The 24,472-nt window shown below is 34.0% G+C and overlaps 1 protein-coding gene and 1 pseudogene across 17 annotated transcripts in view; one reads left to right on the forward strand and one right to left on the reverse strand.

The window, feature by feature from the left end:
• Window positions 1-24,472, forward strand: part of PPP1R9A (protein phosphatase 1 regulatory subunit 9A) — a 328,575-nt gene that overhangs the window by 182,945 nt on the left and 121,158 nt on the right. For all 17 annotated transcript variants that reach the window (XR_014137296.1, XR_014137295.1, XM_060632500.3 and 14 more), the window contains one exon: window positions 14,604-14,708. Coding sequence is in view for 15 of the 17 variants with exons in the window: in XM_060632500.3 (XP_060488483.3) it covers window positions 14,604-14,708 (105 nt within the window). In the remaining 2 variants the exon portion in view is untranslated. The remainder of the gene's footprint in view (window positions 1-14,603; window positions 14,709-24,472) is intronic.
• Window positions 3,479-3,609, reverse strand: LOC132680024 (U4 spliceosomal RNA; annotated as a pseudogene).

Below are 24,472 nucleotides of genomic sequence, written 5' to 3' on the forward strand. Positions count from 1 at the left end.
TTCCATTTGCTTTTTCCCTGTTACATTTTTTACAATCGTGCTATCATCTGTTCTTTCAGTGCTAATCTTAACAACGGTCAAGTCCAATAAACAGAATTAAAGAGCAACTCTAAACTAAAACACAGTAAAATTCTGTATTTAGTTTATACCCTTAATTTTCTGTCCAATTTACTGCTTTGAAAATTATTTACCTGGTGTTTGAGACATCCAGTAACCTTTTCTTAGACCTAATCTTCTTAAACTTTTCAGTGTCATATCATAATCACTTATTTCTAATGAGATCCTTGGGTTTGTTTTTTGTTTTGTTTTGTTTTGTTTTTTGTTGGGGTGTGTGTGTGTGTGTGTGTGTAAGAGAGAGAGACAGACAGACAGCTGTATAGATCTTTTTCCTTATATTTTTCACCCCATATTATAATTCTCCCAAATTAGCTTCTTGAACTCATTTTTGTATTCAGTTGGTGAACTGATTTTTTTCCATGACTATAGAAATTACTTTCAAATTCATATCCCAATCTTGGTGGATATAGAACCTATTTATTATATCACTTGTATCTTGTTTTCATCTCAAACTTAACATAAATTGAATTCCTCTTTTCCTTTTTTTCCTTCCTTTCCCTTGATAAGAACAATCCATTTTTTCTGTGCTGACCCTATTTTTCATTACTTTAGATGTAAACCTTTCTAGTCATCCTTTATTGTTTTATTTATTTTACCTATATAATATCTTATTGTATTTTTTATTTCCCTGCCTTGGATCGTTCCTCAAATTCTTCTTTTGTGTTCATTCTTTGTGCCATATCTCTGTGTCAGGTCTTTCTCTTATTATGCCATATTTTCTGGGGCTTCATTTAGCTGATCTTTCCCAGTTTATCCTCACCTTGTTCCAAGATTATTCTTTCTACAATTATCACTTTTTGTAGCCTTTGCGAACAATAATGTATAGTTGCTCTCTATTTTTTGCCAATCAGGGGCCAAGGTCTTGTTAACATTGAATACCAATGTTATTTAAGTGCATATTCAATTCTCTACTTCAATCAGGAAGATTACATTATTGTCTGCACCAGTGTCCTTCCCCAACCTTCTTGCACATCTTAGTCAAAATAGTAATTACTGAAACTACAATGTATTAAGGCCATATAATACATCAATTACTCTGCTAACCCTTTCACACATATTTTTGCTAATCATTACAATCAGTATGGTAGTAATAGTGAACCTTCTTCATCTAAACTAAGGATTAATTCTTTCAGGAATTCATAGTTGAAGAAACCTAAGGTTTCATAGAAAATGGATTAAGAAAACTGTGTGCTGAGGTAAATGAATGAAAGCATCTAAATAAACTTTTGCTAAAATAAAGCAATCAAAATGCATTATAAAGAGACTGTTACACATTTTAAAGTTTTGCTATAAAAAATAAAGTTTTGCTGTAATAGGTACAGTACCATTCATTTACATTTAACATTTTGCATGCTATATACTTTTAAATAGGATACTTTTTTCCAACCCCCATCCGTCCAGCATTAGGAAAATGCTTGTGAATTTGTTTTATCCTGTTGGTGGTGATATGCATTTAAATGGTGATATGCATTTAATTTCCCATCCCCCAGTCTATCACCTTTTTTTCCCAAGAATTCATTGCTTTTCCAGTTTAGTAGATTGGGGATTGTTTGCCATGTGGGCCTGAGAGCTGTAACTTGAGTCTTTAGTCTCCTTCATTCATTCTTCACTTCCACAGTACTTGCAGGAAGGGTGGGTGGGTCTGGATTTACTTCACCTCAGGTTTCTTTCTCTCTTTCCAGGACTACTTTGTAGAAACTTTCACTCCCAGCCTGCCATCTGCTTTCTAGCTCTTTTCTTTTTCTATCTTCCAGTAGTTCCTTTTTCTATTTCTTTACATCTCACAAATTTAAAAAATATTCCTAAAACAACATACAGAGGGGGAAACAGCATTGGGGACTTTTAGATTATCAGTAAGTGAGAACTTTAGGATTGAAATTTTGGTCTCAGCAACTCTGAGACCCAGATTCTTTTCTTACTTCCATACTTCCTTTTATACTCTTCACCCTTCCCCAAGTCCTGTTTTTCTCAACATTCATTGTCTTTTACTTCAGGGTTAAACTTAGTGTCCTGTTCATCACTGAAACCATTTAAACGTCACTGGTTGAGACCAGCTGAACTCTTGGCCTCTGTACACGTGAATATAATGGTCTGTAGTACATCCATTTATGTTTGTTTGTCATCATATCATGTGTATTGAGTGTGTATCCATAGATTCATTGTTAAATCATTGAGAGCAGGGACCACATGCAACATACTGGTACTAGACTTTTGATAAGCACTCAAACCTGTGCATGAATGGATTGATTCCACTTCTAGTGTTCAGTCTTTTTTGGTCAAATTTCCTTATAACTTCAGTTTTTAATGTTTGTTCTGTTACTTTTCCTAAAGGTAATTTCCAGTAGTCTCTAGTTTTTGTGGGGGGTCACATCTCTGTTTGTTTATTTTGATAGCATTGTATATGGCTGGTGACTTTCTTGGCTTATTTGCAAGAACACCATGCCTTCATTGTGAATCCATCTATTCTCAGCTTTTTTCTTTGCTCTGGTTCCACTTGACCTTCACCTCACAAAGTCAATAGCCCTCTCCTCTTAATATCAATCTATTTTTTATACCTTTCTTAGCACACTTACTGTAATTTTTGTGTAGCTTAGCACACTCCAGGTCTCCAGTCTCTGCAGCATACACACATACCCCTGTACTGGCATACGTGTGTGTGTGTGTGTGTGTGTGTGTGTGTGTGTGTGTGTGATATTCTCACACAAGCCCCATACTTCAATCAGATTTGTATCCCAATAACTCTCATTGTTCTTGGAATACAGTCAAGATTGACTCACTCTTACTAAATTACTGACTGAATGAATCAATCAAATCAATGAAGCAGGCATATTATTTTCTCTACTTATATTTTTCTAGCACTTGTGCTATCTTCCTTCTGATTAGACTACTTAGAAATGTCCCTTTAATTGTATTTGTTTCATTGCATTTTATCTAAATTATTCTGTACAAGCATGTGTACTTTCAGAAATTTCTTTGACCTTGCTTGTACTCCTTTTATTCTTGTCCATTAAGATAATCATCACCCTGATTTTCTTTCACCTGTGATTACTCTGTCTATTGACGATGTAAAAACCTATATTTGCTTTTCCTTTTATTTCCCCTCACCAGTAGATGCCAGTCCTGTACATACTAGCTTAAAAAGAAAACCCGTTTTAAAATTTTGCAGTCCTTTATTTATTACTCCTTTCAGTCATCCTTAAACTTGTGTCTTTTCTTAAAATATCCTTCTTATCAAATGCTCTTGCCTAATTAAAGTCATGTTATCATCTTTTCATTTTATAAAAATATAACAATGATTTTCCTTTTGAGAATTTGAGCTTTTTAGCTTTACTTTATTTTTTCTGGAAGGCCAACTGTGTTCATCTTTCAGATTCTATAATTCAACTTTAATTTGGTTTTTCAAAATACGAAGTATACTTTAAATATTTGAATTAGCAATAATCACACCTCGGATAAACCTCATTGACTATGATACTGCCACTGCGCAAAGCTACTTTAAATATTGGAAAGAAAAAGAATTTTCTTCTTGCCTTTATCTTCCATAGATACTAGTAAATCAGGCACTTGAACTGCCATGAAAGGTTCTTGGAGAACTGCTGTACTTGTACAACTGTAGTCGTTGGTCACTCAGAAACATTGAGGAACTGTTGTCATCAAAGCATGTATTGAGCAATTGTTTCCATAGCATTATGCTTTATTTTATGCAAAGGTTAAGAAGAAATAAAGTCATAGTTTTAGCCATTAAAGTAGTTTAGAATCAACTTATAAAACAAAGTCCCCACCCTCAACACATCCCTACACAAGTTAACTTTTATAAAATAACACAAGGAAACGTTAAGTCATGTTACACAAATTATGTATACACATGCACAAAGGTAGAAAGTTAAAAAAAATGATACTTAGATTAAGTAACATTTAATCAGGAAGGATGTTTTCTAGAAAAATATTTAAATAACAAATGGCCAAGAGAAGATGTTGCCACAGAAAAGGGAATGGCATAAACAGAATAATGGGAAGGGAGCCAGTAAGTGGAACATTTGCATCTTTTGGGTCTTATCAACAGCAGTGTATAAAAAATGTTATCTTAAAAATGGACATTTAACTTTGTCCCATCCAGAGAATAAAACTGCATGTAACAGGAGTTCTTTCTTTTCCTTTATTCTCCAAAACTGGCTTAATAGGATTAGCAGTACATAATTACTGCTCCAGGCTCAGATGTAAGACGCAAGAAGTTTGCAATTTATCTGCTCAGGGAGACCTTATACCTCAAGAAATATTAAACAATTATCTGAAAACATGTAACATTAGGTGAAGGCGTAAAACGTAAGGTGTAGGAGAGGTTCAAAGGATAGAAAAAGACCGCTAGGCTCGAGTAAACAGGTTAATGCCGAAGGAGAAGTTAATATTTGAACTGGGCCTTTAGAAGAAGGCTTTCGAGAGGGCAGAGAAGGGATATATGGACAAATGTGTAAAAGATACAAAGGGAGGAATATGTACAGTCTTCTCAGGGTATGGCTTGCCTTACAGTTATTATTTTTGTGAGGGTGTTGTTTAAAAATGAAAATATAGCTGAGTTCATACTAGTTGTTGGTAATATGTTACTAAGATTAGGTAAACAAATAGAGATGTGACAATTTTTATAACAGTATTCTCAATATTGTTAAGATGTCACATGGCCTCATATTCATCTGTAGATTCAAATAAATCTCAATTAAAATCCCAGCAGGATTTTTTTTAAAGAAATTGATTAGCTGTTTCCAAAATGCATAGGAAAGGCAAGGTACCTAGAATAAAAGTTCTGAAAAAGAATAAAGTTAGAGACTGACCTTACCCAATTTGACAAGATTGATTATAGAGCCTCAGTATCCAAGACTAAGTAATATTGGTATAAAATAGAAATATTTAATATCTAATAAATATATAAAAATAGCAATATATGGAATAGAATAGAAAGTAAGGAATAGATGGAGACATATAGGGGCACCTGGGTAGCTCAGTTCATTGAGTATCTGAGTCTGATACCAGCTCAGATCGTGACCTCATGGTTCATGTGTTTGAGCCCCACATCGGGCTTTGTGCTGACCTGCTTGGGAGAAGCAGAGCCTGCTTGGGATTCTCTCTCTGTCTCTCCCTCTATCTCTGCCCCTTCCCTGCTAGCTCTCTCACTCTCAAAATAAATAAACATTTAGAAAACAATAAAAAAAGGATTGAGACATAGAGTCAGTTGACTTTCAGTATAAGTACCATGATAACTCAGTGCTAAAATATATAATATTTTTCTACAAATAGCAGTACAAGAATTAGATATCCATATGGGGAAAAAAACTGAGCCACAAATGTTACCATACCATAATTAATTACGTTGGATTAATTAATTAGCCAAAATTAATCATAGGTCTAGACCTAAGAGTTTAAACAATGAAACCTATAAAAAGAATGCATAGGTGAAAATCTTTGTATTGTCACATTTAACAGGTCACAAAACATGGACCATCAAAGAAAAAAACTGACACGTTGAACTTCATTAAAATCACAACTTTTATACTTTGAGAGGCACAGTTTTGAAATGAAAAGAGAAAGTATAGACAAGGACAATATATTTGCAAAACATATATACAAGGGCTTGTATCCAGAATGTGAAGAGCATTTACAACTCCGTAACAACAACCCAATTTAAAAAATATGGACGAAAGATTTTTTGATAGCTGTTTCACAGAGGAGGATATATGAATGGCCAGCAGCACATGAAAATATGTTCAACATCATTAGTCACTGGTGAATGCAGATTAAAACTGCATTGAGATACCACTGCACACCTGCTAGAATGGCTGAAGAACACTGACAATATAAAATGTTGGCAAGGATGTTGAGTAATGGAATACTTGTACGTGACTGGTGGGAATGTAAAATTTTACTGCCACTTAGGACAATAGTTTGGCAGTTCTTTTAATGTTAAACAGATACTTAACCTTTCAATTCAGCAGTTAAACTCTTTGGTATTTTCCAAGAGAAATGAAAGCATATATTTATGTAAAAACTTGTGTGTGAATGACAATTTTAGTCCTAATAGACAGAATCAGGAAACAGCTCAAATGTCTATCCTGTGCTTTACTCCACGTCTTATGAACAAGAATTTTAGAGGAGGTGCAACTCCAGGAATCTGTCATTTTCCATGTTCCTCCATTTTATTCTGTTGCAGTCAGGCAGCCTAGGAACTGGTGCTCTAGACTATCCTGTCCAGTATGGTAGGACTACTACTACCTCATACTGTACTTTTGTGCAAACGTGAAAAATGCACCTCTCACAGAAGTATGCCACCTTATGGATGCATGGCTTGACAGCTAGCATAAAGGCTGAATTTCAATTCTCCTAACTCCCTCAGGTGGGAGCTCTAGTTCAGTTTTATGTGTACACTACATAAAGGAAAATATGAAACAAATAACACAAAGTCATGACTCACAACCTCATCATGAGTAAATTAATCTGGCAGAGTGTTTAAGGTAGGTGAGTCTAGAGTTGGCTAAAGGACTTTATTGTTTTTGTTTTTGTTTCTTTTTTTTCCCCCTAAGACAAGTCTATAATGTTACCACCACAATGCTTCCTTAGACCTAGAGGAAGAGTAGAAAGAGGCTATATGGGCAAAAAGTATGAAGGATGGTTAAAATGGGTAAAGAACGTCTGAGCAAATCCCATGTTCTCCCTGCTTTGTAGAAGGAAGAGAAGGAATGAGAGTAGGGAGAGATAGTTGTGGATGCATCCATCTTTCCACTTACGGGGAGGAGAGAGTAAGCTCGGGAGAACTAAAGAGGAGCATGCTTTTCTAAAGTCCTGAGAAGAATGATTAACAAAAGGAAAAAGTGATCCTGGACCTGCTCTATGGGAGAAAAGAGTAATGGACTTAACCACATGGATCAAATGGGAAAAAGGGAGATACATGCTGCATACTAGAATTTTTAATTCGCTGTAATATTTAGTCTATTAATTAATTTTTAATGAACCCACCCTCTAGCACAATAGTCAACCAAAGATTCTTAAATACGAACACTTCCTATGTCTTATGCATACAGTAATCCAGTCTTGTGCATGGTGAAATGGGAAAGGGGGTAGAGGCAGATGGGGGACAGAGTGATAAAAGTTTAAATGTCAAGAAGGATAATGTGGGATAAAAATGTCAGAATTAGTTTAAGACCCAATGCTGAAGAAACTTGACAGCTACACTAAGTGATTTAGAAATATATTTTATTAGCATGATGAAGCTGGTAGTGCTTTGGATAAAGTTGTTCTTTAAGATTAATGTTTAACATTTGTATTGAGATGTAATTCACATGTCATCACTTATTTAATTATAGAATTCAGTCATTTCCAGAATATTCAAGATGTGTGTAACTATTACCTCAATTAATTGTAGCACATTTTGACCACTCCAGAAAGAAACCCCATGTCCATTAACAATCACTTTCCTTTTCTCCCAGCTCCCTCCCTTACCCCCACTTTAGGCACTGATCTACTTTCTGTCTGTAGATATTTGACTTTTCTGGACATTCCATATAAATGGAATCCTACAATACGTAGTTCTTGTGACTGGCTTTTTTTCACCAGTATGGTGTTTTCAAGGTTCATCCATGTTGTATCATGTATCACATTTAATTCCTTTATATTTCCAAATAATAGTCTATTGAATGGATATACCACATTTTGTTTATTCTGACGTCAGTTGATGGATATTTGGGTTGTTTCTTCTTTTTGGCTATTTTGAATACTGGTTTGAACATTCATGTACAGATTTTTGTGTGGACATGTTTTCATTTTTCTTGGGTATATACCTAGGAGAGGAATTTCTGGGTCATGTGATAACTCTAGGTTTAACCTTTTAAGGAACTTCTGGATGATTTTCCAAAGTAGCTGCATGCACCATGTTATATTGCCTCTGATAATGCATGAGGGTTACAATTTCTGCACATCCTCATGAACACTTGTTATTATCTGTATTTTGGCATAACCATCTCTGAGTGGGGGTGTGAAGAGGTATCTTATTTTAGTTTTGATTTGCATTTCCCTAATGGCTGTTGATGTTGAGCATCTTTTCCATGTGCTTATTGGCCATTTGGGTGTCTACTTTAGAGAAATGCCTATTCAGATCCTTTGCCCACTTTTTTTTCCTCTTAAGATATACTTGACGTATAACATTATATTTCAGGTGTATAACATAATGATTTGTATATGTTGTGAAATGAATACCACAGTAAGTCTAGTTAACATCCATCACTATACATAGTCACAAATTATTTTTTTTTCCTTGTGATGAGGACTTTTAAGGTACACTTTACATAACATCTTTCAAACATGCAATACAGTATTATTAACTATAGTCCCCATGCTATATGTTACATCCCCATGACTTATTTATTTTGTAGCTGGAGGTTTGTACCTTTTGACCCCTTCATCCATTCCATCCACCCCCACTTCTCACCCCCCCTACCTTCTGGCAACCACCAATCTGTTTTCTGTATATGTGAGCTTTGTTTTTGGTTTGTTTGTTGGTTTTGGATTCTAGTGTCTACATATAAGTGAGATCATATGATATTTGTCTTTTCCTGACTTAGTTTTAAATTAGGTTGTCTTTCACTTATTGGGTTATAACTATTATTTATAATACTGTAGATATAAGCCCCATATCAGATATATGATATATAAATGTTTTCTCCCAATATGAGTATTGCAAATTAAAACAATGATGAGATACCACTACATACGTATTAGAATGGCCCAAATCCAAAACACTAACAGCATCAAATGCTGGTGAGGATATGAAGTAAAAAGAACTCTCATTCATAATTTTGTGCTGTTATCATTTCAAGCTTTTTACAAATTGCACATGACTTCTTAACTGTCTTCCTGATTTTAATCTTTCTTTTCTATGTCATTCTCTTCTCATCCTTACTCCTAATGGAGGAATACAATAGCAGTTTTCAAATATATGAAGGGATATCATGAAAATCGGAACTGATTCACTCTGTGTAACCGTAGTAGTAAAAGAATTTTACTCTTTTCTTCTAAATTATATTATGAATAACTTCAAAACTGAATGCATTGCAGAAAAAATTCAGCTCATTCTGTAGCTTCTTTTTGGCCTCAGATGGTAGAAACCTAAGCAAATAAAAATCACTTCTTCAAACCTTCTTCAACTTGCTATACACACTCAATTTTTGGTCTTCATTATGCTCTCTCATATTCTAGAACGGGCTAACCTACTGTCTGTCCTTCCTTTCAAAAGAAATTCTTCCCATTACTTCACCTACACAATTATATTTTTTCTATCACTGTTGCTGCTGGCATAGCATCAATTATCCATATTACATTTAATTGACAGTTTACTTAACCAGCTTCTGGTTAACAACCTTTGCAAGTAGATAAGAACTTGATAATAATTGCCTATCATACACAAACAATACCAGACTAGCAGCCATAATTTCTGCAGCCACACGCACTATTTTTACATCTTCTTGAAGTGTAAAGATAAACACATTCATGAATACGATGCAAAGCTATAGTAACTTTATAACATTTTATTTTTTTAAGAATATTTATTTGAGAGAGAGGAGCAGAGATAGAGGGGGGGGAGAGAGAGAATCCTAAGAAGGCTTCATGCTGTCAGCACAGAGGCTCGAACTCACGAACCATGAGATCATGACCTGAGCCGAAACCAGGAGTCGGACACTTAACCGACTGAGCCACCCTATAACATTTTGATAGAAGCAGAGTTGTTTATATTAAAAGCTATGCTTTATGACTAAGGTTTTGGAGATCACTAAGAATCTTGGAAATCATGTTTTAAGCTGATACTTTTAAAACATAATTACTATTGATATAAAAGTCAGAATTATGGTTCAGTTTAAACACAATTTTTTTATGCTTGTGAAACTTTATGTAGGGATAATGTACATGGTGCCTGGTGTATCCATATCAGAATATTAGGAAGTTCAGATTAACTAGTCTCTTTATTTGGAAAATACAAACACACACCTTTACAAAATCATGGAGAAAACATAGGTATGTATTTTAAGCAAAAATTATTAAGTTATTCTTATTTGTCTAAAGATTCACTTTTATTACGTGAACTGGGCTCTCTATAAAAATTTTTCTGAGCTTCTAGAAGAATCTCTAAAGATTTTTTTTCTTTGTTAGATACTAGAAGAGAAGATTTCTGAAAGTGCTTACTATCCTCTATGAACCAGATTATCCTTCCTTTCAATTCCAAGACTTTATAATTTAATTTATTAATACCCTTCTATGTCAGGAACATATTTCACGCACACACGGTGAGAGATAACGGCTTTTCTCAATTACAGGAACACAGAGAATATGTAACTTCAGTTCTGCAACCTCAGAAATAGCTTTAAGTAATCAAAGAAACATAAAAACTCACCAGTCAGGATTTCAAAAGGCTATTTTCCTTTCTAGTGTCCATGAAATTTTATATGAAATAGCCTAAGCCCACAAATAGTCAAAAAACAAATTAAAGGAGAGCAACTCAAATTCTTTACCATCTCCCACAAGAGATAATAGATCCCCAGAATCCTGATAGCCGTCTCAAGAAGTCAGATTATAAAATTACAGTGGTACTCATTACTGCTACCAGTGGGGAATTATTTATTGTTGTTGCTGTCTAGTGCAAACTAGATGCAGAACCAAAATGACCAAAACCAGAAAAAATTCAAAAGTACTAAGTTAGAAAAAAACCATGTTAACAAACATAGCGCATTATTGCTGCTTTGGAATCACTGTGGAGACCAAGCAAATAGGTGCCTGGGCTTAAACAGCCCATGAAGTGCATTTCTGTGATGACAGTTGAATTGGCTTTGTGAATCCACTGTGGCATCTTGGTGGAACCTCCAAAGCTATTGTAGGCTAATATTCAGAGAGTTAAAAAATGACTTTGGTACATATAAAATGAACATGTATTAGACTTTACTAAACTCACTAATTAATGAGAGAACCAGTGAGATGGTAAATGTGATTCAAAGGACATTTTAGAAGAACATAGTTCAAGGCAATATTACTTAATAAAGTAGTATTAGAACATTAATAAAGTAACATTGCTAAGTTAGACATAAAACTAGTTAATATTCTACAGGGAAATAAACCATGGCCTATGAGATTATCTTTTTAACAGAAGAAAAGTATCTGAGTTTATTCAGGACAAAAATCTACAAATTAACATACAACTTAAGTATATCCAGGATTTTAATCAATTTTAAACAGTGGATCAATTAAAATACATTCCCCCAAATTATCCTTGGTTGGACCTGTTAAATAATGCACTACATCACATAAAAAAGATAGGTTGCTCTCCTTTTTGCCCTTGTTTTCAAGCTTTAAATAACTTAACACATGGCAGCAACACATGATACAACCAACACGTGCCCAGAGTAATTATATAGACAAGTTTTATTTATGGGAAGAGTCAATATGATAAAGATGTTAGTTTTCCCTGAAGTAATCTAAAAATCAGTATGATTTTATTCAAACTTCAACGAGTGTTTTTATAGAACTTGTCCAGTAAGTCCAAAATTAATTATGAAGAGAAAAAGCTCAAGAATAGTTCAGAAAAATTTGAGGACAATGAACTAAGTAGAGGGAATTGTCCTATGAAATGTCAAAACTTATTATGAAGCAATGGAGTATGCAGAGATAGACAAACAGATGAGTAGAAACTAATAGAAAACCCAAAACATGTTGATACACATTTGAAACCCTGACAGACGTAGCACTACAATCAATGGAGAAAAAGTGAACTCTTACTAAATGTTGTTAAGCAGATTGTTTATAACACTTGGAAAAAATAAAAATAGATTGCTAACACATATTATAATAAACATTAATTTCCAGGGCTGCCTGGGCGGCTCCATCAGTTAAGTGTCTGACTGTCAATTTTAGCTAAGGTCGTGATCTCACAGTTTGTGGGATAGAGCCCTGTGTCGAGCTCCATACTGATCAGCACAGAGCCTGCTTAGGATCCTCTCTCTCCCTCTGTCCACCCCTCCCATTCTCTCTTTCTGTGTCTTTCAAAAATTAATAAATAAACTTAAATAAAAAAAATAGCTGGGTAGATAACTAAATGCAGAAAAGCAAAATGTTAAAACTTGTAGAAGAAAATATAGAATGTTTGTATAACTTTGAGGCAGAAAGGGAGTCCTGAAAGAAAACACAGAAATACCTAATACAAAGCTGAAATTACAAATGTGATTATAGTTTTAAAATTTTTTTTTCCTCAAAATACCATTTTTCAGAGAAATGTGAAAGGACAAGCTACGGATTGGGCCAAAGGTATTTGCAGCGTATTTCATTGAAAAAGTGTTAGTACACAGGATGTATAAGAACATCTTCAATAAATCAATAAGGAACAAGATACTCAACCCAAAAACATCAACAAAAATGGTAAAAAAAAAAAAAAAAAAAAAAAAAAAAACAAACATGATCTAACAGTCTGCAGAAGTGGGCAAATAACTCGAAGATCTGAAAAGTACATGCAGCCACACTAGTAATCAAGGACATGCAATTAAAATCACAATGTGATATCTTTTTACACTTATAAGATCACCAGTATTTTTTAAATTTTCTTTTAATGTTTATTTATTTTTGAGAGAGAGACAGAGTGAGAGCGAGGGAGGGGCAGAGAGACAGAGACACACAAAATCCAAAGCAGGGTCCAGGCTCTGAGCTGTCAGCACAGAGCCCAACGCGGGGCTTGAACTCACGAACTGAGAGATCATGACCTGAGCCCAAGTCAGATGCTCAACCAACTGAGCCACCCAGGCGCCCCAAGATCGCCAATATTTAAAAGGTTCCAAATCTCACCAAGGTGAGATTGGTGAAAGTGTGGAAAGTCAGAACCTTTCATACAATGCTATTGAGAATATGGATTGGCATAGCATTTTGAACTAAAATTTGTCGGTCTGTTTAAGTTGAAAAAGCCTATGTTCCTTGATTCAGGAATTCTATTTCTAGCTATATATTGTAGAGAAATCCAACACGTGTGCATAAGGAGACATGTATGAGCTAAAATGGAAAACAATACAACTGTCCATCTGCAAAATAATGGGTGAATATATTTTGGTATATTCATAAAAGATAATGCTACACGGGTGTTAAAATGAACTAGTAGAGGAGCCCCTGGGTGGCTCAGTCGGTTAAGTGTCTGACTCTTGATTTCAGCTCGGATCATGATCTCACGGTTTCGTGAGTTTGAGCCCTGTGTCAGGCTTTGCACACTGACCTCATGGAACATAACTTGGGATTCTCTCTCTCCCTCTTTCATCTCTCTCTCCTTCCCTCTCTCTCTCCCTTTCTCTCTCAAAATACAAATAAATAAATAAATAAATAAATAAATAAATAAATAAATTTAAATGAACTAGTAGAATGGTTCTATAACCATGGATAAATCTCATACGTAACTCTGGGTGAAGCATATTGTGCATATCATATATATGTGTTATTTCTACATCTAAACACCAATAGGAAGACTAAGCATCAAAATTAGTATGATGGTTACCTCTAAGGAAGCAGTGAGCAGACTAGAATTAGAGGCAAATAATAAAGGGGCTTCAGCTTTTCCGTAATACATTCCTTTAGAAAAAAAATGACTCAAATATTGCACAGTGCTGAGATTTGATAAAGTTGGGTGTTTGGTACATGGGTTTTTATTAGCTAATTTTCTCTGCACTTCTCCATGATTGAAATACTTGAAAATACTTCAGAAAATAAAAAAGAAATACTTCATTTTGAGACCTAAAAAATGGTGTATATATAACATATATATATACACACACATATATGCATATATATATACACACAGACATGTATATATATATGTATATATGTGTGTGTATATATATGTGTGTGTATACAGACATGTATATATGTGTGTATATATATAAGTTTAAAAGCATTATATACTAAATAACACTAATACTGTGTGTTGCTCCTAAAGATAAATACATGCATTTATATACATGTGTCTGAACACATGCACATATATATGGTTATGAGCATTATATATTTCAAGCGTACAACTTGAATAGGAAGGATTCCCTGCAATTCCTTGAGGAGGAAAAGTGGAAGGCAGGACTAGGTATGAGGCTCACAGTGTATTTCAGCTGGCTGTATTATGTTTTATGTAATTTATTAAGGACAAAAAAAATGATGTAAGTATGCCATACATTAGCAGTTATGAATTCTTTGTGATAGGATTATGAATATTGAGTAAACTGAATCTCTCCATTTAGTATTGCTTCTATCTATTCTTTCAAAATAATCTTTTTAAAACATTAAGCATTTGGCTAAGATCTGGAACTTGTGTATAAAAAACAAATTATGGATCAATAAGAGTGTCTTAAATATCAAGTGTTTTGTCAACTCATGTATTGAAAATGGTAATGTATTATCAGAAAAGTTAATTATGGGTAATTTTTCCCCTCTTCCCAAAGAATACAAGTCAATGACCAGATTGTGGAAGTGGATGGAATCAGCTTGGTGGGTGTCACACAGAATTTTGCTGCAACAGTTCTCAGAAACACCAAGGGCAATGTCAGGTAAATATGTGGTTTCAGATATGTATAATTTCATTACTTAATATTATGTTGAATTTTAGCCTGCTAGAATTGTACCTATAGATGTATAATTTCAATGAGAATTTTATCTAAATACTTAAAACTTGCCTTTAGTTTTTAATGTTTCCTTCTTATTATAATTTGTTTATACAAATGTAATTTAGAACCAAAAATTGTGGTATTTTAGAAAGGCATGAAGATACGAAGTATACAGTGTGAATCAACATGGTCAATTACTGAACTATGTTAGTGTTCCTAACTAGATAGAATTTCTACTTACATCCTCAACAAATATGAATTTAGATTCTAAATCCTTTTAATAAAACCAGTTATACAATAAGTTGAAATTGAGCTGATTATACCTATATCCAGTGGTACATGGTTCTTAGAAAGACTGTCCTAATTATGTAAGGTTAATAAATGCATTTAAAAAATCTCTTCATAGACTTTATAGGACTAATCTTTGGTAAACTGTAACTTTGCCAATTTAAAGTACAGAGGGTACGTTCTTTTAGACCTTGAAATTTATATTTGATCCTGGGTTCTGAAAATTGTAGCTTGGAAAACAAATAAGAAAGTAGTCCTAAGCCAGCTAGGGTCAAGGTAAGAAATCCATTTTATTTGGTCATAGGGCATTTATGTATGTATGTATGTATTTTTTGTTTTGTTTTTAATTTTTAATAATTTTTTAAAATTACATCTAAGTTAGTTATGTATGTATGTATTTTTTAAAGTTTATTTATTTATTTTGAGAGAGAAAGAGAGTGAGCAAGCGAGCCGGGAAGGGGCAGAGAGAGAGAGGGAAAGAGAATCCCAGGAGGCTCTGTGCTGTTAGCACTCATGTGCTGTTAGAACTCATGAACTGTGAGATCGTGACCTGAGCTGAAACCAAGAGTTGGATGCTTAACCGACTGAACCACCCAGCTGCCCCATAGGGTATTTGTTTTTAAATACAATGTTTCTTATGTCTTAATACTTTTCCATCAATCCTATGAAGGAACGTATAGGGGACATTATTTAGTATGGGTAAGTCTCCAATGTTTTAGTGTTATCAGCAGAATAGAACTGCCAAATATTTTGAAAATACCAAGTGAGTTAATATTGCTGTAAAGACAGTAACATGAGGATTTTTTTGCAGCATGCTTTATGTTGCACAAACATGGGTTTAAGTTTTAGAATTTAGACTGTTTCATTTGGAAAATATCCTTTAATGCTGAAGGAAATGTTTAAGGAACACATCCGTGACTTTTATGGGTGCTGTGTTGATGCTCCAAGAATACCCATAGTCCTGAGAAAAGGATGTGAAATAATTGGAAAGAGCATAGATAAAAAACTGTCTGATGTTCCCTCAGGACAGGTGATTTGTCTTCCTGCAGATTGTTGTGTTTTTGAGACAGCACTTTCCTATGTCAGTATAGAACTTGGTTTAAAAGCTACCCCAATTAGGCTTTGAAGTGAATTTTAAAGTGAAGTGAGATATACATTAAACTTAGAAGACTATTTTTCTTTTTCTTTTTTTATAAGAACATTTTTTCAGTTGCAAAGAAGTTTACAGTTACATGAAATCCTAGCCATCCCTTTCCTTCAAGCCTTGTCCAAATTGCAAATGACTTCTTAACTCTACCCTGATTGGAGTCTTTCCCTTCTTCAGTCTGTCCCTCTCATTCTTCCTCCTAGTGGAGGAAAATAATAGTTTTCAAATCTAGGAAGGTCTGTCTATCATGGAAAAAGGAATTGATTCATTCTGTGTAACTCTGGCACTGGAAGGTCTAACACCTGTAGGTAGAAATAATAATTCTGCATCCATTATGTGCCTCTCTTCTTCAGAAACCTTCAATGGCCCTCCATTCTGTACAGAATCTAAGCTCTTTATCCAGATATTAAAATTTTTTCATCATACAGTCTTACCACTTACCTCTTTCTATGTTCATGCTTTGGTTCCGTTGGACTGGTGTAGTCATATTCCTTCAAATGTGCCTTGTGAGTTATTGTTTTATTATCGTACCTTTCTGTCTGCCATTTTTTTTCTGTTTAAAACACTGTCTTCTGTTTAGAACCTATTTATCTTAAGACACATATTTCAGCTCCTTTGCCCTGAAGAAGTCCTCCTTGACCTCTATATTACCTAGTGATCTCTTCTTCCTGGTAACACTCATCATTCATACTATTTTTTTGACCTTGAGGTGACAGCACATTCTACTTTCATATTTTAAAGGCATACATTTTATTTCCTCATTCACTTTGCACAAGTCTTGATACTGAAATGGGACCTTTGGCCCCCTTTGTTCCCCCAAATTATTTAACTCAGGACCTTAGTTAATTGAATATAAGGAAAAAGTCTTTTCTCAATTTTAATTTATTAAAAATATTTGAATCCTCTGAATATATTTTAGGTGGTAGTTCTTCATAAAGTATTAATACAAAAATAGGATCCAAAAACAAGATCTGTATTTTCATGAACTTTTTTAAAACTGAGAATTTAAAATATGTATGGTTTTATATTTCTTATTATTTGGTGACTTTGCTATCATATTTAGTGGTTACTAAAGTTTATTCTCAAAAAATGATATCTACAAAATTAGTCAGTTTAGTTTGATTTTTTCCTAACTAGTAGGCACAGATCTGGGAGGAATGTGTGAGAGCCGTGGGTCTAAAGATCCAAGTAGGAGAAAGATGTGAAGCTAGAGGTGATGAGAAAAACAAAACTGAGATTTGAATGGTGATTATTTCTTAAGTATTGGAGGTCAAGATTTTTACTTATTTCCTTGAAATGTCTATGAAATTGGTGTCACCATTTGGATGTGAATCAAAATTATACAGTGAAGTTCTGTGACTTCATCCACACTTACAGAGAATTATTTTCCATCTGACCTCAGTCTACTTTATTCTAGTAAAGTAAAAATTACGATACCTGAGTTCATGAACCAATACTACTAACAAAGACCCCATGAATATGACATTTTTAATGCTCTAGAGAAATTACAACTATTTTAATGTTGCAACTTTCAAGGATATATGTACGTTTTTCAACCCTACATCATTTATATGAATTAAAGCATACATTAGGCCATGGTTAACAAGTGGTTCTGGTAAATGAGTATTATTTCCTTCACTTAACTGATATCGCTTAAAACGAAGCACTCACTGTAAGTACTGTGTTTATATCATGTAATTATGTAATTGATTAGGAAAGGACCCACAGGATTCAAATAGTTTATACTCAGAAATGATGCAACACAGGAACAGCAGGAGAAAGATGAGCGTTAACAGGGTGGGCATAGAGGACTCAGGCTCATCCTTCCACTGGGCCTCACAAGACTTGGTCTCCAGATTCTAAACCACCACAGGCATGTGCATGAAGCATCTTGGTATCAAGAAGCGCAAAGTCTACGTATGGTAAGGATTTCTCACTGAAATCATTGACAGCCCCTAGATTCTACCAAATCCCGGTAGAAGTAACAAATCCGGTTATTACCAGTTTTGACAAGTTAGTCTGTCTTGCCTTCAAACAATTCATGGACCCATAGTTGCAAAGCATCATTTGTCCCTGGTTAGTACATTTCACAGCTCTGACCAGTGTTCAGTACCATGCTCTAGGTAGTTCTGAAGATGAGTACTTTGTCAATCCAGGTGGTCTCATGCTATATAATACATAGTACATATAACACATTTACTGCTCTCCTTTTGACTTTAGATTCTTACTATTTAGTATGTTTCTATTGTATGTTTCTTCTTCAAAAATTTTTTTATTTGAACATATTTATTATATATTTCAATTTTACCTGGTGAAAACCTAAAAAGAAAATGTTGTAAATTATTTAAAAACCTATAATCTTTTTGGTGGTCTATAGAATGTAACTTGACAAATGTAATATAGTTAAAAAGTTAGAAAAAAGTTCTATTCTTATTATCAGATCCTGCATTATGTGAAAAATAATTTAAAGAGTAGAGATTCAGATCATTTGAATCGGCAGGTTTATCCACTTATTCACAATTCCTTTTTATATCAGAACTTACTAAATGATGCTTTTCTTGGAGATCTTTAAAAGAGCCTTATGTCTGTTGGTCCATGAAAAGTTATGGGAAAAATACTTTTAAACTTGAAATTATAAGGTCATTAGAAAAATAATGATTAGTTTGAAAGACATAAAAATACTGGTTGCGTACCTATGGAAGGAAAGTAGGAATCTATAGATGCTAGGAGACTAATTCAAAGTTATACAAACTACCTTCCATTTATTTTTGGATATCTTTTATATTTGGATATTTTGGATATATATATATATATATATATATATATATATATATATATATTTGGATATTTTTTGTATTTGGATATATACATATGTATATATATATGTGTGTGTATATATATCCATATATACACATATATGTGTGTGTATATATATCCATATATACACATATATGTGTGTGTATATATATCCATATATACACATATATGTGTGTGTATATATATCCATATATACACATATATGTGTGTGTGTATATATATCCATATATACACACACACATATATATGTGTGTGTGTATATATATATCCATATGTAGTTTTGCTACAGATGTCCCAAATGTAGACAGTTGACTCAGTCTCTTATGTTACATCTCTGTGGACAATAAAAAAATGTATTTGAATTGTAGTGAAGCTAGAGGATAGGTAAAATCATACAGCTGATTCTGGTATTATTTAATTTATTCATTGATATTTCTTTATGCACTTAGTGCTAGGAATAATTATCTTTCTCTAGTAACTGCCTTTTTTAACATGAAGCCAGACCTCGTGGATTCAGATTCTGGTTTAACTACTTACATACGTGAGTTCATGGAAGTGTTTAAATCTCCCTGTGCTGTAGTTTCTTCACCTATAAAATGGGCATCATGATAGTACCTACCCCATACAATGGTGATGATTATTAAATGAATTAATACATGTAATAAATGCCTACAAAAAGTTGGACCTCAATGAAATATTGGTGATTATTATTTCCTTCTCAAAACTCTGATCCCTTCTTAGATGTTCATGTAGATTGCTGGAAAACTGAGGGTCAGTTGTATAGCCATTTCCAACAAAGGCACAGGGCCTTACAGTCTGCAGAGGAGACAGACCCTTGTTACCAGTTTCTCTTTAACTCTTTGGAAGTACCAATATAAATCATTTCTTCATATCTTGATTTTTCACTTTTAGATGAAAATTTAATAATTGCTTGTTGTAAAGCTTTCACCTAGCAGGGTTTTTTTTTTTTTTTTCAGTTAAAAACTTTTGCAAGAGTTTATAACATTTACTTTCTAATACATAGCTACAATTGTCATGGGTAGTTTTTCTATAAATTCATTCAAAAAGTTAAAACCAATAGGCAGTATTTATAATGTTATGCTTATGAAAATATTATTCAGTTTAGAATCAAGTAGTATGACTGAATTGATAGAAAATGAAATGTAATTTTATGTCATTCAATCTGTGTCACTGTAAGGGAGGGTTTCAAAGCATAAAGGTTCTAATGGAAACTGACTTAATTTATTTCTAGCCTTCTTGATTTCCTCTGGGTCATCCATAGCTGCCAGGGTGCTTGCATGTCTGAAAATGGATTATTTTGCCCTGAAATATGGCTAGGTATAGTATTTGAGGTTCAAAATATTTTTCTTTTAGTATTATGAAGACATTTTCCGTTGTATTTTAATATCTACAGTTGGTAAAGAGAATTTTAATATTAATCTGATTTGTAGTCTGGTTTTCTGTCTTGGATTTTTCCCCCTCTTAATTTTATTTTTGAAATTTTTATCAGGCTATAACTAGGTCTGTGTTTGTTTGTTTGGTGTAGTTCTACTTGGGAGTCAGTCTGAACACTTGAGTTTGAGAAATTTTTCTATTATTATTTTATTATTTTCTTTATTTATTTTTCATTGTCTTGGTTTTCTCTTCTCAAACCAGGATTAAATGGGGATTAGATATCTTGGCCGTATTGTCTAACATCTTCTTTCTGTCATCTCCATCTGTTTACGTTTTTGTTAATATATTCTAAGAGTTTTCTCAATTTTATCAACCATATTACCAATTTATTTGTAAGCCATGGCCCTTTTTTATCTGTTCTGACCCATTCTCTATTTCCTTTTTCTACTTAAAGTTTGTCCTCTCTTATCCAACCTTGAGAATTATTCACCTTGCTACTTGAGATCTTCATGTGGCTTTCAAATTTAATTAAGTTTCATGTGGCACATCAAATGTAATATGTTCAAATTATTATCCTTTGTACCATTCTCTGTCTCCTCCAAAAAAAACAATCATGTGATCTCTACTTGGCTAATTCTGTCTTGTCAGTTCTCAGCTCAAAAGTCACTTTTTCAGTAAATGAGTTCTTCTTGTATTAAGCTTTTTATGTTGTCCAAGTCAGTTTCTATCACATTACCATATTTTCTACATAGTATTCATCAAGTAATCCTCTGATGATCCACTCTTCCTAGTATTGCCTCTCTCATTCAGTCCTCCACCTCATTGTCTCCTGACTAGCCTTGATGATTAGAGTATAAAGAAAGTAGTGATGTGTGACTTCTGAGGGTATGGTATAAAAGGCATACCTATACCTTCTGCCTTGGATTTCTGGATCACCAGCTCTGGAGAAATCCAGCTACCATATCAGATAGCCTTCTGGAGAGGTTCACACAAGGAAGAATTTAGGCCTGTTAACAGCCAGCACCAAGTTGCCAGCCATGTGAGAGGGGCACCTTGGAATGAGATCCCTACCCTCAGTAAAGCCTTCAGGTGACTGCAGCCCCAGTCGACATTAGATTGAATTTAGTGAGAAGCTCCAAGCAGAACTGCCCAGTCGAGCATCTCCTGAATTCTTGGCTCAGAGAAACTAGGAAAGATAAACCATCTGTAAGTTTTGGGATAATTTATGTCAGAGAAGATATAAATTAGAACAAAAGAGAGGACATCATTACAGACCTCACATATAAGGATTAGTCAATATTATGAAGAACTCTATGCTGATAACTACAACTTAGAATAGTTAAGTTCTTTGAAGACAATACTATCAGAAAGTACCAAAGCTCACTCAAGAAAAAATAGTGTGTGTATGGGTGTGTTTGTACACATGAAGATGAATTCAGAGTTAAAGCTTTCCAGTAAAGAAAATTCCGGTTCCAGTTTGTTTCATTGGTGAATCTCACCAAACATTAGAGAGAGAAATAACATGAATTCTATACAAATTCTTCCAGAACGTAGAAGAGGGGACACATCTCAGCTATATTTATGAGGCCAGCATTACCATTTAAGTGAGAAAAAGACATTTAAAATAAAAATTATTACTGCCAATATTTTTCATGAATGTAGATACTAAAGTCCTTAATAAAATTTTAACAGGTTAAAGTCAGAAATATACAAAAAGGATAATACATTATGGCTAAGAGACATTTTTGGGGGGGAGGGGAATCATGTTTGATTTAATGTTTGAAATTCAACCTATGGAATTTTCCATACTGATAGAAATATGGAGAATAATCATATACTCATTTCAGCAGATGTAGGCCACAGAAAACTCTCAGGAAATTTGAAATATAAGGGAATTTCCTCATAGTAATAAATAGCATTTAAGTAAAACCTATAGTTAATATCATACTTAATGATGGGAGACAAATGCTTTCTCTTTAGTATAAGAACAATTTTTTTTTAATTTTTTTTAACGTTTATTTATTTTATTTTTGAGACAGAGAGAGGCAGCATGAACAGGGAAGGGTCAGAGAGAGGGAGACACAGAATCTGAAACTGGCTCCAGGCTCTGAGCTGTCAGCACAGAGCCCGACGCAGGGCTCGAACTCACGGACTGCGACATCATGACCTGAGCCGAAGTCAGCAGCTTAACTGACTGAGCCACCCAAGCGCCCCTAGTATAAGAACAATTTAAGAGTGTCCACTTTCACCACTTCTATTCAGCATTGTGCTATGGGTCATAGCTAGGTCACTGAGGCAACAGTAAGAAATGGCAAACATTTTTGATTGAAAAGGGAGAAGTAAAACCCTTTATTCATAGACAACATGTTCATCTCTGTAGAAAATACCAAGGAATCTATGAAGGATGCTGCTAATAAGTGAGTCAAACAAGATTACAGGGAATAGGTTGATGTACACAAATCAGTTCTGTTCTGTATACTAGCAACAACAACAAAAATGAAAATTCAGATTACAGCCAACTTTTGTGGGGTGCCTGGGTGGCTCAGTTGGTTAAACCTCCAACACTTGTTTTCAGCTCAGGTCATTATCTCATGGTTTTGTGAGTTCAAGCCTGATTTGGGACTCTGCACTGACAGCACAGAGCCTGTTTGGGATTCTTTCTCTCTCCCTCTCTCTCTGCTCCTCCCCCACTCACACTGTCTCTGTCTCTCTCAAAATAAATAAACTGAAAAAAAAACCCAACTTTTATGATAGCATCAAAACATGAAATATTTAATACCTGACATGATATGTTGATGACTTCAACAAAATGTTTCTGAGAGAAAATAAAGACAACCTCAATGAATGAATCAATAGACCATGTTCATGGATCAGAATACTCAGTGTTGTTAAAATTTCAATGTTTTCCAAATCTGCATACTAAGCACAATCTTAGTGAAAATCTCCATAAGATTTTTTGTAGAAGTTAATATTTTTGACAAAGAACAAATTTGGAGAACTTTCGCTGCCTCAAAGCTACACTAATCACAGCAGTCTTGTGTAGGCATAAGGATAGAAATATAGATTAATGGAACAGAAAAGAGAGTTCCAACATATACATGCATAGACACAAACAATTGAGTTTTGACAAATGTACCAAAGTAATTCAGTGGGGGAAATTATAGTCTTTTCAACAAATGGTGCTGGGACAATTGAATAACCACATTTATAAAAAACAAAAACACTTGACCTTTGCCCCACAGCATATACAAAAATTAATTCAAGATCGTAGATCTAAGTGCAACAGCTAAAACTATAAAATTTCTAGACAACAGGCAAAAAATCTTTATGACCTTGGGTTAATCAAAGATCTGTTAAGACACAAAAGCAAAAAATAGAAAAGAAAGACATGATAAATTAAACTGCATCAAAATTTAAAACATTTCTTCAAAAAATACCATTAAGAAAATGAAAAAGCAAGCCAAAGACAATATTTGCAACAACAATTATCTGATAAAGGGCTCTTATTTAGAAGATATGAAGAACTTTTATAATTCAATAAGATGATATATAGCCCTATTAAAAATGTGCAAATCAATTAAAGAGACACTTTACCAAGGAAGATCTACAGTTAGACACATGAAATACTGCTCAACATCATTAATCATTGGGGAAATGCAAATTAAATCCAGAATGAGGTGCTACTACACACCCACTAGTATGGCTGAAATTTAAAAGACTGATAATACTATGCATTGACAAGGATGTGGAGCCGATTTAACATTCATTCATTGCCAGCAGGAATGCAAAATAGCACAGCCACTTTGCAGAACAATTTGGCAGGTTCTTATAAAGCTAAGCTTGTACTTACCATACCAGCCAGCAATTCTATTCTTAGCTATGTATTCAAGAGCAATAAAAACATATATCTACCCAAACGACTCATACTTACATGTTCATAGGAGCCTTGTTCATAAGAGCTAGAAACAACTCAAATGTCCTTTAACTGATAAAGGATATACAAATTGTATTGTATTCCTGTGTAATGAAATATTTCTTTGCAATACAAAGAAACAAATTA

The sequence above is a fragment of the Panthera onca genome, chromosome A2 (assembly GCF_046562875.1).
Source record: "Panthera onca isolate mPanOnc1 chromosome A2, mPanOnc1 haplotype 2, whole genome shotgun sequence".
NCBI classification, from domain to species: domain Eukaryota; kingdom Metazoa; phylum Chordata; class Mammalia; order Carnivora; family Felidae; genus Panthera; species Panthera onca.